This window comes from Neopelma chrysocephalum, unplaced genomic scaffold (assembly GCF_003984885.1).
Source record: "Neopelma chrysocephalum unplaced genomic scaffold, ASM398488v2 Primary Assembly neopelma1_22, whole genome shotgun sequence".
Classification (NCBI taxonomy): Eukaryota; Metazoa; Chordata; class Aves; order Passeriformes; family Pipridae; genus Neopelma; species Neopelma chrysocephalum.
Genome location: NW_020897689.1, coordinates 28,776,141 through 28,794,667, shown reverse-complemented (window position 1 = coordinate 28,794,667; position 18,527 = coordinate 28,776,141). Strand labels below are relative to the sequence as shown.

Sequence of the window (18,527 nt, the reverse complement as noted above, 5' to 3'; positions counted from 1 at the left end):
GGGGGAATGTGCATCTCTGTTCTGAGCAGGGAAAAAGGGAGCTGTTTCTTCTGGCGGGGGGCAGTGTTGGGAGATGCTGCCAGAGATCCCGCTGAATTACATTGTGTGTGTCTTCCCTAAAGAAAGATTCGAGCTCTATATCTCAATTCAGTTCTCTTTTGGTCAGGGTTTCCTAAGCAGAAAATGAGGTGGCTCCCCAATTAGCATCTGTTGGTCCGTGATTTCCCAGAAGCTGTATCCTACCTCTATCCCCGTCTTCTTGGTAGAATACCAGGTTGGTTCTTCACAAGCGATTTTCATGGATTTCCATTTAATCTCTTGGCTCATCTTAGAGCTTACTCATGAGAATTCTTCACAGAAAATCCCTTTTTTTCCCATATCCTGGTAACAGCACTGTCTACCTTTCTCCTCCTCGCTATGTTTTTGCAGCAGATTCTCTCTTTTTGGTTGTTCCTCCCCAGAGACCCATCAGGATTTCCTTGCCACTTTTTCATGCAGATTTCATGCTGTTGCACAAATTCCTGGCCCTGTGGACAAGATCCTACGTTCATTAGGACTGCAGAACAGCGGGGTTACTTGTTAGACTCGTTAGTGCTCATCCCCTTTTCCCTGCACTGTTAGAGGTCGGGCACCAGAGATGGCTGATTGGAATTGGTAGTGGATGGGCAGGATGGGAAAGTCTGTCCCATGGCTCAGGCACACTCCTACATTTGATTGGGTTCCTTCCTGTTGGCAAGGTCTCCTTGTCCTTTAATGGGGGATCTGGTGTGCAATGCTCATGTTTTCTGACCTGGTTTCAGCCTAGGGACCTCGTCTTCGTAGGATGGGGAGTCTGAGTCAGGCAGATAGATAAAAGCTTGTTCTGTGTTACACTTTCTCCTGTCAGTTCTGTTTGATACTGATGGGGAAGGCTTGTCTCCCTGACTGTGCTGGTAAGTATATTTAAAGTGATTAATCTTTACATGCTGAGTTAGGACATACTCATAGACTTCCTTAAAATATGAAAATATGACAGGAAAGCTCATTTAAAATATTCCCAATCATCCCCCCCCCCAAGTGCTTTCAGACTCTGCCTTTTAGCTTTAATTAACCTTTACTTCACTTTTTATTTAGATCAGAAAAATAAATAAAGAGCCCCAAGTTAATGGGATTATTTTAAGGTTCAATTGCTGCTGAGGTTGGACTACATCTAGATAATTAAAATACACTGTGACTTAGCAGAGATAAATAACCAGATGTTAAAACATCTTGCAGCTCTCTGATCATGGTTGCTTGAAATTCCATGACCCCATTTCTGCAGAGGTGTAGTAGTGTTTCTGTGTGGGAAATGTTTTAAAGGGATTAACTGCTGGTTTGGGATCATGACTGGGATAATGGAAGGTACTGAGCACATTTCTCTGCATGATTTTTAACAGGACTGAGAAGAGGAGAGGTCCTTTGTTTGAGCATCAAAAGAAATTTCAGTTATTTTTTAGTCAGTTCAGGTTTCTGGTGTAAGAAAGAACCCAAATAAAACTTGGTTTGAGTAAGGTGGCAACCAAAGCTCAAATAGGGGCTGGGTCATTTCTCTTTGTACTATAAAATTTAACTTGATCTTCACCTGACCTTCACTGGTCATTTATTTCACAGTTTCTTCTGGTCCCTTGACTGAGGGGTTTTGTGTTTTCCTTTGGTTTATTTTAATTTTTTTCCAGTCACCTTCTGGATTTTTGTGCCTGACAACATTGTTTCCTGTAAGCAGCACTGTCAGCAGAGATGTCCTACCCCCATCTTCCTCGAGGCCCCACACTGTGATAAAACAAGGCAGGGGCTCACAGTACCGGGGTGAGGTGCTGGGCAAGGGGGAGGCTGCAGCAACAGGAGCTCATCAGGACTCCCAGGCATCTCTCTTGTGTCTTGGCAAATGATGTTCCTTGGTGCAGAAATCTGGGATGCAGTATTTCCAACTCTCAAATCAAAATGCTTAGACCACCAACTTCCTTGGTCATGTGCTGAGCTGTGGCTGAACAAGACTACAGCCATCCTGATGGCTCCCTTCCCGCTCCACAGGGGAACTTTAGACAGTGCTGTGGTTCCTCTCTTGGATGGGGGAGTTCAGCAGAGGATTTGGGAAGGGGAAGGCCCGTGCTGAGGAGCCCTGGTTTCACAGTGAATTGGTCTCTCCCTAGTGATCTCGGTGCATCCCTCCTGGGTGGATGGAGCAGCCCTGATGGGAGCCGGTGGAGGTGCACCTTGGACTGTCTAGGGAGGAGTCGGCTGACAAGTCAAAACGACTTGAGGAACAGCATTAGAAGTTATAGGATGCAACATCCTTTAGTCTTGGCCATTCTCCTGATGTCTGCCCACCTCTATCCCCCACAAGTCCCCTCCCTGGATACGGGTAGCTGGAGTTGTACAAGGGCTGACAGCCCTTGTAGCAGTCAGAGGGTATGGCCGGGGCAGGTGCTGGGACACACCAGCTGGCAGCAAGGGCTGCTCCCACTACCCTGAGCTGTAAACTCGTACTGAGAACTCCTGTGTCTTGCAGTTCAGATGGGGAATTCTTCCAGTGTGTGGGAGTGGGGTCGTCTGGTTCAAATCATACGTTTTTTGCAACATTATCCTTTGGCAGACCTTCTTGCTTGCGTTGCCAAGACCGTGGCACAAGAAACTCCAGATGAAACTTGGTAGCAGTCCATTGTGTCTAGGAGGGTCAGCAGTGAAAGAGCCGGTGCTGAGCCAGAGAGAGGCTTGTCCTGGCAGGTGTCACTTTGGATATCCACATCTGTGAGAGGGGTGGAGGAGCAGCCAGGGCTTGGCCTGAGGCTGCGCCAGTGAGACTGTGCCTCCTCACCCTGGGATAGGAAGGACTGACAGCTATGCCCTGGTATGGGACATGGAGCTGCTCATTCTGTTGTTGGAGTGTGTTTTAAAGAACACTGGAGGACTTGTGCTGTTGGATATAAGCCATATTTGATCTGGATGAGGCATTTTTCCTTCTGCAGATGAAGTTATGAGTCAGAGATGCATGCTGAGAAATGAGAACCTTGACAGATTAAGCTTGATCAGACCTTTCTGGCAGAGACTTGGGTCGATGCTTTGTTATTCTTTTTAACTGAAAGGGAGTAGCTTTACATGGTCAGTTGTAAAATTCTTGGCTTCAGTACACAGATTTTAAAAATTAGACTTATCTCATTAATCTGATGGGACACAGAGATGAAAATTAATCCCTCCAGTGCTAGTATGGGAATTGGTGATGGAAGTGGAAGCTCCTGTACAGTGGCCCTTCATCATAAAGGACAATGAGTTTCTGGAGCCCCTTACATGGTTCCCTGTAGGACTGTGTTACAAGACAGTGCTTTCAGAGTACCTCGCTGCACTGGAGAGGAAACCTTCCACAATCATACCAGCACAGATGGCTTTGGCCTCGGTGAGAGTGAAGCTGTGCCAGCAATGGAAACCTGGTGTGCACACGGCAGAGCCCAGGAAACCTGTAAGGCTGGCTGGGATCCTGCAAGGCCTTCGACACAAGCTTATGTTTTCAGACTTGTGGTAGGGATGTGCTCTGAGAGAAGTATTGCTCATTGTTTATTCTTTTCCTATTTTTCAACAAATAAAGTAACCCCCACCCTTTTAAACTGTTCAGACAATACCAGTTCAGGCTCCTGTTTTTCAGAGCAAAAAGACTTACTGAGAAGTAAAAATCCTGCTCATTGTGCCAGATGTCTGAGGTTGGTTCACTGTGCAGTTGCAGTACTTCTATGGGTATAAAGGCTATCCTGTTCTCAGTTAGATGCAAGTACCCTGCTGCTGGCAAACCCCAGGTTTGTGCCCTGGTTCATGTTGGCACAGTAGTCCTAGTGACTTGTTCATACAGGGCTTCTTCCTCCTTTTAACTTCTGACTGATCTGACAAAATCTGTTCCAGGCTTGTGCTAGAAAAACAAGGTGTATAGTTGTCCCTTGTCCCATCACCCCCTGCCTTCTCTGTGGAAACACTCAGATTTTCAAGAAGGAAGCTGATGGGCCACATCAGACTGTCACAATGTTTTGTTAAGTTCAGAACACTGGAACATTGTGGGCCTGTTCCCTTTTTCCAGTAAACTAAGTCAATCTGGCTTTTTGTCTACAGGGTCTGACAGAGGTTCTGTTGCTGCACTCAGCACATACAAGCTCTAAGGTTGTCTGTGCTCTAAGGAAAGAGGATTACTTTAAGTCAATTTAAATGATACTTTAATTTAGACAAACTGGTTGTTCAGGACATGTATGTCCTTGGTGCAGGTAGCCAGGCTGCTGTGCAGGCAGTGTTGGTGCCCTGTGTGGGAGGCAATCACCTGAGCAACTGCTGCTCACAGATTTTGTTCCAAGGCCCTGGGGATTGATAAGGCAGCTTATAACAGGATCTGAACAGCACATTCAGATTATTGTACTGTAATTACTTTCCACTTTATCTGAAATTAGCTTTAGCTTTTTTTGCCAATTATTCACAACCGCCACAGCAGCCTCTCCAATCACTGCTGTTCTGGGGCTGTTTCAATGGGAAGGGCTGGGTAAGGGGCAGCAGGAAGAGCAGTGCCCTGCCCTACCCCCTCCTGGCAGGGCTGTGGCACAGAATGTGAGATCACATCAAAGAAACATCCTCCGAGGGTTTGAAGCCAAGCCTCTGGTTACAGTTGCTGCGCTACTGCAGGAGCAGCAATTCCACCTCTGTTTCAGACCTCTGTGGCAACATGCCTTGAGAGCAGTGTCCATGTGGTAGAAGGAATGATGTGAGTAAACAGGATGGTTTTGCCTTCATAACTCAAAACTCTAGTGGTAACAGGGAAGCAAAGGCTTAAAATCTTTAATTTGATCAAATTTAACTTGATTTTCACCTGAGTTACAGAACTTTCTATGACATTCAGTTGCCTTCTCTTTCAGAGAAGAGTTATTAACAAAGCCCAAATTAATTTTTCATAGAAACTTCTGAACTGCAGGTAGCCACCCAAGATGAATCACTGTGATTTGCACTGTGAAGTAGATAAATGAGCAACTACTTTCAAATGGCTGTTGAATTTATTTGCTTGATAAATACAATCCTAACAAAATAAAAGTTAACCGATATTAAGAGATTTGTCTGAAGAACATTAGAAAAATCCATGACAATTCAATAGGAATTAGTGTGAATTAAACAAACAAAAAGTTTAAATATTGCCAGCAAATATAAAATGTATGTAACGAAGGCAAGGGAGAATGCTTTAGTTTACATTTGTCATCTGATCACATTTTCTGTGTTTATAAACTTTTTTCCAAATTTTAAAAAAATACTATGCTGTTTTCTATAACATATCAAAGCATTATTTGTACAAAATCAAATCATGGCCAATGATTCACAACAGTGCAATAGATAAAGAATACCACCACATCCAACAGGTGCTGAAAATAAATATCCAGATTAAAAAATAAGATAGCCTATATGCACTCTGTGGAGTTTCTGTCTATATATGGTTTGATGGATGAGTCTCATGAGTGTATCCAAAACATTAAATGACCCTTAAATGCCAGCGTGGGTGGAGGATTTTGAAGGGTAGAAGCAGTTAAAACAGCCAAACCAAAAGCAAGTCCCAGATGGGGGTGGTTGGTTTTTTAAACACCACCACAAGGGAGGCTATTGCTGAACCTCCGGTGCTTCCCCCTGATGTCATCCTTCGGGCTTACTGGGAAAGCACAAGTGACTGGCACTTGTGCAGGGGAAGTGCTGTATTGCTTGGTCAGGCAGACACATCCCAAGTGATATAACCCATTCCCATCCCTGCCTACAAGCAGCGGCTATCTCTGAGGGATGGAAGCATTTAGGATGGATGAAGACAAAGCTCTTGGCTACATGGCAGCAGTGTGAACAGGGCCTGTCTTGAACAGGTGTGATGAGGGTGGTTAATAAATGAGTCAGTGTGTTACCTACACCGCTAAAAGACATGAACGGCTCTTGATGAACATTTCCATCATACGGGGACATAAATAACATCTCTCAAGTTTTTACACTTACTCAGTACATCTCAGAACAAAAATGAAGCTTAAGGGCATGTCAGGTAAACACGATACCCCACAGTCTCCCACCGTTTCAGCCAACCCAGAGTAAATTTAAAGCTCCCTTGTATATAATCTGCATCAGAAAGGTATCAAAGGCACAAGCAAGAAGTGACTCGGTTAATAAGCAGAAATAATGGTGAATGAGGATGAACAGATCCACAAGGCAAATAATTAGTAAGTGTGTGTGGGTTTTTGTTTGTTTACTGAAAATGATATTTTCCAATTCTGCTCCAGTGAATGTCAATAATGATTTTGGTTTGAAATAAAACTGTTACTGAATTATTTTAAATCACCTGAAGGAAACCAGTTTTGAAATAATCTGATACTAACTGAAAAACTCTTCTGGCCTCTCCAAACTCACCTGAGTCTGATGAGTAGAAGCCACAAGTATTAGAGACAAAAGTCTCCAGGGCTTAAAAGAAAAGTTTCTTTACAGAATGTACACAGCCAGCAATAATTTGTGCAGTTAGACTCAAATTACAGTAATTTGCACAGTTCAGTTGATTTTATGCATAGCCAAGGAGCCTGATCAAATCGGAGTTTCTTTCCTGTCTTTACTTGGCGATGGCTTGACTTGCTGCTCCTTGCTTGCTTTTGGCTGCTCTTTGGCTGCTTTTGTCTCCAGGACAGTGTCTCTTTGCTGCTGAGAAACGCCCCCGCGTTTTTCTGGCTCCTCTTCCTCCTGCACCTGCTGCTCTGACTTGGCTCGCTGCAGCAGCCGGAGCTGCACCCGCAGCTCTATGATGGCCTCTCGCTCCTCGTGAATCGCTTGGTTCAGGTGATTGTTCTTTATCTTTTAAGGAAGGAAAACCAAACGTCAGGGCTCCCTCTGACAAAGAACTGCTGTAGCTTGGGGGGTTTTAGCACTGCAGTGAAGTGTTGCTGCCAGCTCAGACAGCAGCGGGGACTTACACACAACAGTAACTTAAAAACGTGGGTGTGTGGGTCACAGCCTGGGCAGAACTGATGCAAAACAACCAGTTTGCACATGTGCAAACATCTCTGCACAGGCTCCAGCAAGTAACTGCTAAGGGAAGAGAACCAATGAATGCTAAGAACCAAATCTTACCTCCAGTTCCTCATTCTGTCTCTGCAAATCCTCCAGGATGACCTGCAGTTCCTCCTCATCTTCACTCTCACTTTCACTCTCAGAAGAATATTCCTCAGTTTCACTTCGGCCATGCTGCTGGCGACTGAAAGACCAGTGACAAATCCTGATTTAAGCACTTCCTCAAGTCTGCCAGAACTGTGGCAGCATAAGACAGTTAACTTGCACTCACCAAATCATCTGCCAGTGGTTTTTAAAAAAATAAATAAATCAGACTTTCCTTTCAATGCTTAATAAAGCAGTGATTTCCAAGAGGGATTTTTTTACAGCACAGGGCCTAGTTTCCCTCAGATCATAATTCCAGTTAAAACAACAGAAAATATCCTGAAAGATCCAAATTTGTTGAGACTTGAATAAAAATAAGTGGCTTTCCGCTGTGATGTTTGCTGGGTGAGCTTTTAAGTGTAGTCTAGAGTATTATTTCAGCAAAGCATGTGTGTAGTTGTAATCAATGTGTGCTCGCCTGGCAGGGCTCTGATGTGAACTGTCCCTCTTACCTTTGTATTTCAGCTATTTCTGCTCGGAGACGATCTATTTCTTCCTTCTCTGAGGCAATCTGTCTCCGCAGAAACTGCTCCATGGCCAGCAGTTCTTCCTGTTCTGTTAAAATCTCGTTCTCCTGCAATGATCAGTTAGTTCACTTAAACTCTTGACTATATTTCCTACAGGAGCATACAGTAAGTATGAGATGATGCTGTTCTCTGAAACACTTTCAGTAGCAGTGGTTAGCATGTCTGCTTTGAACTCTGATCCATCAAGACCTCAAAGCAAAAATAAATTCAAACCCAACAATGTCTGTTCTGAATCCCCAAGATGATTGCTGTACTGAATAGTTGTGTTGATGACACATCAAATCCTGGCATGTTTGGCTGCCTTTCCTTAAATCACAGGGGAAAGCTCAGGCCAACCAGTAAAATAACTAGAAAAACTAAATTATATGTCTTTCAAGATGAATATAAGGAGGAAGGTACAGTGGGGAGAAGATCAGAGCTACTGGGGGAAGCAACGGAAGGCAAAAAAGCCAAAATAGTTGCCTTACTTCCTTTGATCAGCAGTAAAGCAGTTTAATGGTATTAAAACTGGCTTGATTTGGAAGTGCTTTCTAAGTACATTAACAACAAAGGCTACTTTTATCTTTTTTTTTTTTTTTTTTTTTTTTTGTTGCACAGTGTCTCCTTCCTGCTGTTAACAAGAGTCTGCTCAGCTCTGGGTTCACTCCTGCAGTCAGCTTTCCTTCCCTGCTTTACCTACCTTTAAAACAAAGCCTTGTGTTTTAATGCACAGAGAGACCCTGTTAAGCCTTCAATGTCCCATTGCATTAGAAGGGACAAAGGAGCGTTCAATATATCTGAAATATAGAATACCAAAAGGCAAACAGGTGAGTGCCTGCCAGCTACCTGTGCAAGCAGAATATTTATAACTTCTTCATTCTCATTCATTTCTTCTTTGGAGACATCCTCCTTTGAAAGGCTAGCAATTTCTTGTGCAATCTTTGTTTCACACTCCTGCCAGAGAAAGAGAACAACATTTAAAAGGACACCTTCCCCAGTCACTCTAGTTACTCTAAGAAAGATTTTTTTGAATGTATTACTTCCCAAATTTAGAACCACCATTTCAGTTGTCTTGAAAGCTTTCAGTGAGGTCTGTCCCTTCTCTGGGACACAGAACAGTTTAAAAAATGCTTCTCAAGCTTCTTAACCCTGAGTCTCCCAGTAATTCCTCTTGGCACTCCAGGATATGATGTTTTAAGCATATCGTGAATACATGCTCTGTCAAACACTAAGTTTTTAATCACACACGTATTTTTTTTGTGAACAGCTGCAAAGATCTCCCTGTCCCTAGGGAGAGCCAGCTAAGCAGAAAACACAATTGCTCATCAGGAATGTAAAGTTGAGAAAATCTGCAGTAAAAAGAATGAAACATGGTTTGATCTGTGTGCCTCTGCACTGTCTCAGATTATGGATCCATAATTTAGATGTCTGGCCAATACACAGAGAAGTTACCCACCTGTCTCTTAGCTTCTCTTAGCTTCCTCTTAAGAGCTGTTAAGATTCTTTGCACCTCCCAGAGTCTCTCTTCTTTGGATAAGTCTTTTATGCCTGCCTGCAAGTCTCTGTGTAAACAGTTCAGTAGGAACTCCTAGAAATATTGCCAAAGAAGTTCAGTGTCTTTAATATATCACAGCAGGGCAGACTGAAAAGGAAAATCTTTTTGGCTTTGTGGCAACAGGCTGGGAATTCTGGTTTTCAAACCTTGACATGTCAACGAACAAGTGTTAACATAGACTCAGCACGTGACGTAGAGCCAGCAGAAGTGCAATACTAAAGAAACCACCCTCTTTAATATGCTCTCCTGACCTTCCTCCCACAATAAAAGTATTGAACTATATAGCAAAGCACTCTGTGAATGACACAGCTGTGATCATCACAAGACCGTAACAACTTTATACGCGTGAAAAAGGAAAGAAAACCATCAGTCTCTTTCCAGTGGTCTCCACTGATACGATAATTGTGATGGAATTAATAAGTATGTTAGAAATTTATCAGAATTTACTACTGAATGTATAAAACCCAGGGCAAAGATAAACAGAAAGATACTAAAGTAATTGCCAACCTGTCGTCTGATTTCTTCTTTGATGCTTTCTTGTGTTTCTGGAAGTGCTGGCATTGTTGCCATATTTGACCAGCGAAGGGGTTTTGTCACCTGCTTTAGAGTCACATTCCCAAAGAACTCCTGAACATGTGTAAAAAACACATACAGGACACGATTGCTGATCTGCAAAGAAAGGACAGACAGGATACTGGAAACAGCAGCCTTTGGTATGCCTTTCTGTGATCCACAGTCATGCCAGTTTCATGAGAAACTAAGAGATTCAAATCTGGATTAAAAATGACACTTCGAACAATGCAGCACTGGCATTAAGGAGTCACTTCACTGTCTCTCTTACCTGTGCATCTGAGGCATTTTCATGTTGAACTCAGAATCTTCACGTGTCTTAGCCTACCATAATTATTTCCATCTTTGGTAGATACAGAAATATATTAAATCTTTCTTTGTACTGAGGTAAAAGTAGTTAGTAAAAGGGAATACCAACCGTACTATGTTATGGCTGATGGCTGGCTACACCTTCTCTCTCCTACCCCAACCTGCAGTATTTTCTACAGTTTCTCTCTCAGATGATTTAATATAGTAGAAAAAAAGCAGTTTGAAAAGATCTTCCAATGTATTCCCTGTTTTAACATCAGACAGAAGCAAGTACGTATTTTGATACTGTATCTTCCATTAAAATTAAAAAAATTATCCTGAAACAAATATTAGAGTTCTGTCACTACCTGCACTTTAATTGCTAAGATCTAGTTACCAACAAAACACGATTGGGCCTGCACTGTTTTATGTTAATTGTTACCTCTTTTCTCAGCTAGAAAGGTGTTTGGCTCAGCAAAACAGCCAAGAATAACATCCAGCCCTTTTGCTACTGGGCCTCCACCTGGACTCTTAATTATAAAGTCAAGCTTTTCTAAAGTGTGGGGTTTGTTCTGGAAGGCCCACACCCAATAATGCCATGTTTTCATGATGCATAGGACGAATTTAAATTAAATGTTTCCAAGATGTTTATTAAGGAATCAATCAATCTAGAAACCACAATATCTTACTGGAAAATGAAGTCAGTTGTTTTTCCCCAGCCATTTGACTGCAGACACCAAAGACATTTTACCCACACCATCACTGCACCAGAAGATCTATGTGCTGGACAAGGTTCATTGGCTTGATATTAAAATTAAGCAACAATTTAGTCTTCACTAAATTATCACTGAATCAGAAGCCCACAGAAATTGTGTATCTGCACGAATTATTGGACAATTTCAACATTAAATTACTGCTGTTCATGACAGAATTAAAACACAGACAGCGGTCTTTCTAATACTATCATAGTAACCCAAATATCAGACCCATAGTATGCAAGCTCACATGTGGAAAGCCTTTTGTTCCCCCTTTCCCAGAATTTCGGGCTCCCGAGGCATAAGCAAAAGCTGTAATTTAGCTTAACTGTATCAGACAATACCCAATTCCCACCAGCACGACAATTGCTACAAAGAAGTCTTTCTTGGGCTGAAGTTGTGCTCTAACACCTGCTGTGTGGTGCACGTACCTGGACAGTAGGGCTGAGCACTATAGAAATATTCTGGATGTTCATTTTTGTTTCCAGTTCCTCTGCAATAACATGGTCCATATGCACAATCAGCCAAGAAATTAGGAGGTGGTTACACTCTGGCAACTCTTTCAGCAGTCTCTGGCACTCCTGAACTTTCTCAGCCTCTGTGCTCTTTCCACAAGCATCTTCAAAGCGGGACGTGAGCTCTTTGGTAAGCAGATTTTCAGGCAGCTCTCGCAGGTACTGTTTCAGCAGGCTGGCCACTGTGTAGGGCTCGTATTCTTCCAGGTTAGGAGACTCTTCACGATCATAGGCTGCTTTTAGCTCGTCAACTTTTGATTTTATTCCTTAAAATATTCAGATCAAGAATTAAGAGGAATTTTGACTCTAAAAGTATAACAGTTATATTTAAACTTTTTTTTTATTTTGAAATGCACTTATTTCACCTCTCTTTACAATTTAAGCTGATTGAGGAACACCTCTGAAAAGTTATCCACATGTAACAAAGGGAAAATCACAACTCACAATTACGTGATCACTGGTTCTAAAAGCACTGACTAGTACTACGAAGACAAAACCACAGCACTGACAGAGCTCTGAATCAAGAACTGCTGCCAGAATTCCCCTTCATCAAGGAATATAACATAGGGTGAGGAAGGGTAGGGGAACGTTAAGATCAATTGTGTATTTGCATTTAGCATCTTTGTGGCTATTCAATTATACATCCCTAAGCCAAGCAGCAAATATGTTATCAACTCAAATATTGTGCAGCAAGTTCTACCTATAACAGCTTTCCTCTGTCAAAACAAAACCCACACTTCTTAGTTTCCAGATTTCTAGCTGGCCCTCCTCAGCAGAAGAATCTCACTCAAGATTTTTGATTTGAGGCATCCTATGAATAAAAAGTGTGTTCACATAATTATTCAGCCCATCCAAGATTTTCTGTAAGGTGTTTTTATAAATCAGTGACATTCGAGTGTTCCTGAACTTGGAGAAATTTCATTAAAGCTCAACACCCACTTGAGTTACACCAACTTGGTATGCTGCCATGGCTTGGCTCATACCCAATGAGTACAACTGGGCACACTCAGCCCAGGTAAAATAGGCTGAGTTACATGCCCAAAATGAGCCCTCACAACAGCTGGCAACTGCAATGCAATTAAGCCAATGCAATGCTCTCTCTGAGCTCTCAATTTAAACAATCCTACACGCACAAGAGGGTGCTGTTGCACTGGAGAACACCTACAAAGTACACAGAGCAGAAATGATTTACAGAAAACACACCTGTGAAAATTCCCAACACGTAGTGCCTACAAAAAACCAGCAACCAAAATGTTTCATGGGGCTAGACAAAGCAACTGCTTAAGCTGCTGTAGTATTTATGCATACCTACCTAATACCATGCAGATGGACAGCATGAAGACAGCTTAATGAAGCCTTTGATATCGTTTGATTACTGCTTTACAGTGCTGGCCAACCTGTTTCAAATGCTTTTCCTCAAAATCCTTTTCTCTTTGTTCTTGCCCCCTTACAGGTACCCACAGAGGTACTTACATGAGTTACGTTGCTGATGTGGCTCACAAATAAGGGGATTGTTTTGTTTAATGTGACTAAAACTGAGGTCTCATTTATGTAAGCTGGTGTTATGCAACTACCATGATTAATTAGCTGGCTGTTGCTAAGCTTAAACAGTGAAACTTGTATTTGCTGATTATTAGCACATTTGCTGAAAGAAAACAAGTTTTTAAGAAAAAAAATCATACAATGGAAGTAACTGGAGAAACTAACCTAGTGGGAAGTTTATGTGATAAAATGATTATATCTCATTTTTGCTTTCGCAATCAGCTACCATTGTATTTCTACTGCAGAAGAAAAAGAATACAAGCTGGCCATACACATTTTATTCATTGTTACCATCCTATCACAAAAGGCCAAAACAGGTGTGTTTTTACTGCCATTAGGCAGTACCACCATATTAGCAATTTTTCTGGTATTTCATACCTACAGGCTTGCTTAACTTTGGCTACCTGATTAACTTTTGGATAATCAAAATTAATGCAGCTACAAACAGAGTCTCTAGGTGTTGGAAATGGTAAATAATAAGAATATTGCAAGTAAAGACCTTAGGAACCTTCATGTCAGTGTGCCCAGAGTACCTGAAACTCTGTAGATGCCTTCACATTTCATGCCATACTTCTCTACGTAATCTATACATTCACGGAAAACTGCTGGCAGGCGGATGCCATCATACATCATGGTCCTGTCTACGGCATGAGATAAAGGAATGCCAAACACGGGTCTATGACTCGGAACATCCACTTGAGGTATCTCTGTCTCCTGAATTGGCTTTTTCTTTTTCTTCTTCTCTTTCCACTGTTTTACAACATCTGCTGCAGTTAAGTCTTTCGACTTCTTCTCTTTATGTTTCTCTTCCTTATGTTTGTCTTCCTTGTGTTTTTCATCTTTGGGTTTCTCTTTTATCTTAAAATCCTTTTCCTTCTTTTTGGAAAAGCTGGGTTTCTTGAAGACATGTATTCCCTTGGACCGTTTCAACTTTGAAGGACTTTCAGCTTCATCACCGGAACTGTCCTCTTGAAATGCAGCATAACCTTCCGCTGTTAGGCAAAGGAGGAGAAGGGAAGAGGACAGCTGTGAGTTTCTAAACAGCATATTGCAACAGGGAGAGAACACAAAATCATACATAGGGAAGAGAGAGAAGTAACATGAATTAAAAAATAGCACCTGCCTGACTCCTGAAAAGGTTTTCTTTGATTGTTACATAGTTTAGTGGACAAGGATTAAATCAAGGTTGCATAAACACACTAAAGATAAGCCACAGAGCTCCGGAATGATCTAAACAATGAATACTTTATATACTTACTCATGATGGCAATGTCCATCTTATGGGCTAGATTCCCATCTAATAGTCAAGGAAATGCAAAATAAAAACAACTGTCTGGCAACTTCTCTATGCTCCTGTAATCAACAGTATAAGAGTTGCTGTTAAGGATCATCTACTAGATACACATAAGTCTAACAAATATCTATTAAGAACAAACTAAACTTCAGCCACTTAAAACCCCAATCCCTTTCCAGAATATTATGAATTTTAAGGTATAAAGTTAGTAAAGTTTCAGCCTCAAATAAAACAGACGCAAAACTAAAAAAGCACTAGCACACTTACTTTTCACTAGATGAATAAAACAATTCCAGTAACGTTAGCACAATACCTGCCCGTGAAGGTGCAGATTTGCCTTAAAAAGCATGTGGGAGAGCTTCAAACAACTCCCTGGGCTGAGTACACTCTTCCAGCAGCAAAACACCAAGTGCTGTCTGAAACACACACCAGTGCTTTTAACTAACTACGCCTCTGCAGCCAGCCCTGCCTCGCCTTCAGGCAAGAACATGAAAATCTCTAAAGGTGGATTAACAAAAAAACTCAACCAACAAAAAAACAACCCACAAACAACACAACTTCCAAGTCCATTAATTCTAATTTTACATACTCAGTACCCCATATAAGAAAAGTAAGCCTGAAACCTAGTCAACAAGGATGACATTTCATGTGCCATCTGCACTAGCCAGGTCCCCCAAGGCAGCGGGCACCAAGCTCTTGCTTCAACGCGAAGCCCCCATTACATACAGATCCTTTGAGGCTCTTCCACTACCTACGGCAGTGCCTCTGCTCGAGTGAGGAGGCACTGACAGCCAAGTGCTCTTGCTGCGTGAATAGTTTTGGGTAGAGGAAAATTACCCCCTTAGATAATATGAGAGCACATCATGCATGAGACTACAGGCTGTAACTTTTTTAGGTGAAAGATCTTACGCAAAAGAACCAGAGGACATTTGGTCTTTTATTCTTCCAGTTCTGAACTATACCAGGCTGCAAAGTTTCTCAGCATTACTTCAGCACATCTAAGGAGCTGTCTGTATTTTGAAGTCTCCTCAGCAGCTCTGCAGAAGATAGCTTTTAATAGCCAAATAAATATAGGAAATGTATTAAAGCATGGAACTACTATAATATAATTACAATTATTTGACCAGCTCGCCCTTCCCAGCTGGGACTCTTCCCCTAGGACTACCAAACACACACTTTCATAGGAGACTATGAAAGACTGTAGAACTGGTACTGTCCAAGTGGATTTTAATATAAAAACGCAAATGTTAACTGGAGCACAACCACCAACCAGGTCTCCTCCTCTCTATTTACTGGCTATATCATTCACTGGTTTTATAAACAAAAACCAGAAATGGGTAAGGAAAACCTGCAGTACATAAACTAAGGATTCAAATCTCACTCTTATAACGAACTGCGGATGCAGGACAAAGGAGGAGCACACATCACCATTCTGGCTTTGTGAGAATGCGACAGGGCTGGCACTGAGTTTCAAGATGGACTTCACAGATGTAATTTCCAAACAGAAAGCCATACCTTCACCAGACAGACCTCGGAACAATTTGCCTCCAGTCTTTCCTGCTGGATAGCTGAGACAGCTCCCAGTCAAACAGCATGGGGTTCCACATGCACACTAGGAACACGTCAGCACAGGGGATCCAAGCCTGGAGGTCGGTGCCACCAACAGAGCTCCTGCCTCACATGTCTCAACACTCCATGTTGCAACGCAAACCCTGGTGCCTTTCTAGGTCTGTGGTAATGTAGCACCAGCAATAGCACACTACTGAAACTGGTAATTCTTGACTTCATGAGAGAAGACAAGAAGCAGCAAGTTAAATACAAAACCAGCCTTTTGTAATTTGTCTCAGTAACATAAGTCAAAAAAGTTTAGAAATATCTACTAATACTAATACAAATTTGTAGAGCTTAACCCACCCATTTCAAGAGGGGGTTTGCACGTCTCTCAGAATAGCCCAGTTTACTTTATTGTATTTTTGGTAATAAAATTACTGCATCCCTTTCACTAGTGATGCAATATATTGAACTATAAAGAATTTAAATTTATACAGAAGAAATATTATCAAAACCACTTGACAAATCAGGTAATTCTAAATGTGGAAAGAGTATTACCTACTGTTAGTAAACTGATATTTCTGTTCATTGTTTCCTCAAGACTTCTAGTACTAATAGTCCCGATTTTCCCATCACTCTAGTACATGCCAATGACATTTTCCTACATTCAGTAGGAATGTAGGAGACCGGTACTAACGTAATAAATACTCAAATTCCACCGGCATGATGGACTATCAGCCAGTTCCTTGCTCAGGCTTTGTTAGACCTTCCTTCCACAAGCACGCCTTCACTGCAGTTATTTTTAATGTGAAGTAAAATGAATAAGAAGAGTAAGATCTACTACATACATTAAGATCTACTACCTACTTTGTCTACAGAAAAAGTATAGCCCTTATCTTACTGAAAATTATGAAAACCTCTTTTAAAATAATAATAATAATAAAAAATCCAGTGTTACTTCAGAAAAATCTAACTTACAGGCTTAAAAGCTTTGTCATGCAGCAAGGCCACTATCAGTCTATCACTCTGCATACTTGGGAATACTCTTCCAGCACTCTTACAACAAAGCTATAAAGTCATGCAATAGTATTTATTGTTAACTCAAAGGGTTGCATTATGGAGAACTGTCACTTATCAAACAAGATACTTTTTGTCCATCATGTCTCTGATGAGTTTTAAAGTAATTTATAACTCTACAGCTGATTCGGCTCCCTGGGGAAATCTGCAGCATCTGTAATTAATTCACTGAAAGAAAACATGGATGGCTTTTACATATGAAAGAATTAGTAGGTCAAATATGACCAATGTGCAATGCTAGCATTAGTTACCTAATTTCAATTTGTCAGAGGGATTGCCTTCCAATTGTATACCATTTCTGAGTAGAACTGTAAGACACATGAATGGACAATGAGCTCAGGTAGATGGTTTCTATTTCCTCTTCCTGCCCACAAGATGTATCATTACTATCAACACAGATTGCCACCTTACAGACACTACTAACACTTACTATCCAACTTTCAATTAGAAAGGCTTGTCTTTAATATGTATTCAACTCACTGATGTGAGCACAGCAATCCCAAACAAATTCTGCATTCAGATTACTCTGCAGAGCTATGCCAGCAGAGCAAATGAAGCTGAAATAAGAAATTTGCCTTACTTTGTTTTGATTTAAAATAATCACTGGCATTGAAAGGTAGACGTTTAAACTATTTGCAAATGGTACTTTGCTAGATAAATGTGCAGTGGTATATAGAGATTCACAGTAATTTGTCAGTACAATAGGATTTAGCTACACATCCTATTTATCTCAAAGAAAACCTTGATATGAAGAGCCTCTAATGTTTACCAGGTATAGAAAACTCTATAACTTCTTAGTATGTAGATCTGGAAACTGTATGCAGAGCTTCTCCACTCATCAGATGAGTTAAAATAATGTTTTATTTGCAACAGCAGTGACTTGCTATTGCCCTCATCTACTTCCCAAAAGAACAGCTGGACCTCCTGGCCAACATATTAGGGATTTGGCCTTCAAAAATATTTCCTGTAAATTTCAGAAGAGTTCATACTAGTGATACTACTGTCCTTTCACAAGACAGTTTGGTTTATAATTCAACCAACTCCAGATTTTCCTAAGAATTATATAAAAAATAAGAAAATTATTCTAAACAAAAAAATCCTAGCTGCACATTGAACCCATCCCGTCCAACAGCATCAATCTCAGAAGTAAAAAGAAAAAGTAGAGTAAGATCTACCACATACAGACTCTTTATGTACAGAAACTCTAATGGGTAGAACAGCTGCTTCTTCTTAAGTATTTCTTATAACCTTTTTCTTTTGCAAGGAACTGCATATTTTATGACTGTATCAACACATGATTACTGACAGGTATTTAAACATTAAAAAAATCAATTACATTGGTCACTGTCTCAGATAATCCATTACTGCCTAAAACAGATCCATTTTTGCTCTCCTGTTGTCACAGTACAAGTTCTGATTCAATCAGGGAACAGATCTGATTTAAAACTATGCCACTTAAAAGAAAATTCCTTTTAATCCCTAATAAGTCCCCTAATCTAACTCATTCCACAGCCAACCAACACCCAGTCTATCACAGAGGAGTGGAGAACAGAAATTAATAGCTGAGATATTTTTCTAGCAGCTGACATTCCATGTAAAAAACAATATTCCATTTAATTTTCTATTATCTCCAAAACATTTCTAGCACTTTTCCTCCAGAATAATTGCTGTGTA

At 41.1% G+C, this 18,527-nt stretch overlaps 1 protein-coding gene across 5 annotated transcripts in view; it reads right to left on the bottom strand.

Annotated features, from left to right (window-relative positions):
• Positions 1 to 5,013: 5,013 nt before the first annotated feature.
• Positions 5,014 to 18,527, bottom strand: part of RALBP1 (ralA binding protein 1) — a 33,520-nt gene continuing 20,006 nt past the window's right edge. For 4 of the 5 annotated variants that reach the window (XM_027676549.1, XM_027676568.1, XM_027676559.1 and 1 more), the window contains exons 3-10: positions 13,465 to 13,923; positions 11,306 to 11,655; positions 9,769 to 9,930; positions 9,163 to 9,294; positions 8,553 to 8,660; positions 7,653 to 7,774; positions 7,117 to 7,240; positions 5,014 to 6,840 (exon numbers count right to left, since the gene is read on the bottom strand). In XM_027676549.1, coding sequence (XP_027532350.1) covers positions 6,577 to 6,840; positions 7,117 to 7,240; positions 7,653 to 7,774; positions 8,553 to 8,660; positions 9,163 to 9,294; positions 9,769 to 9,930; positions 11,306 to 11,655; positions 13,465 to 13,923 — 1,721 coding nt within the window. In that variant the 3' untranslated portion in view covers positions 5,014 to 6,576. Of the gene's footprint in view, positions 6,841 to 7,116; positions 7,241 to 7,652; positions 7,775 to 8,552; positions 8,661 to 9,162; positions 9,295 to 9,768; positions 9,931 to 11,305; positions 11,656 to 13,464; positions 13,924 to 14,189; positions 14,285 to 18,527 lie in introns of those variants that run through there. The other variant, XM_027676589.1, reaches the window with a different exon arrangement.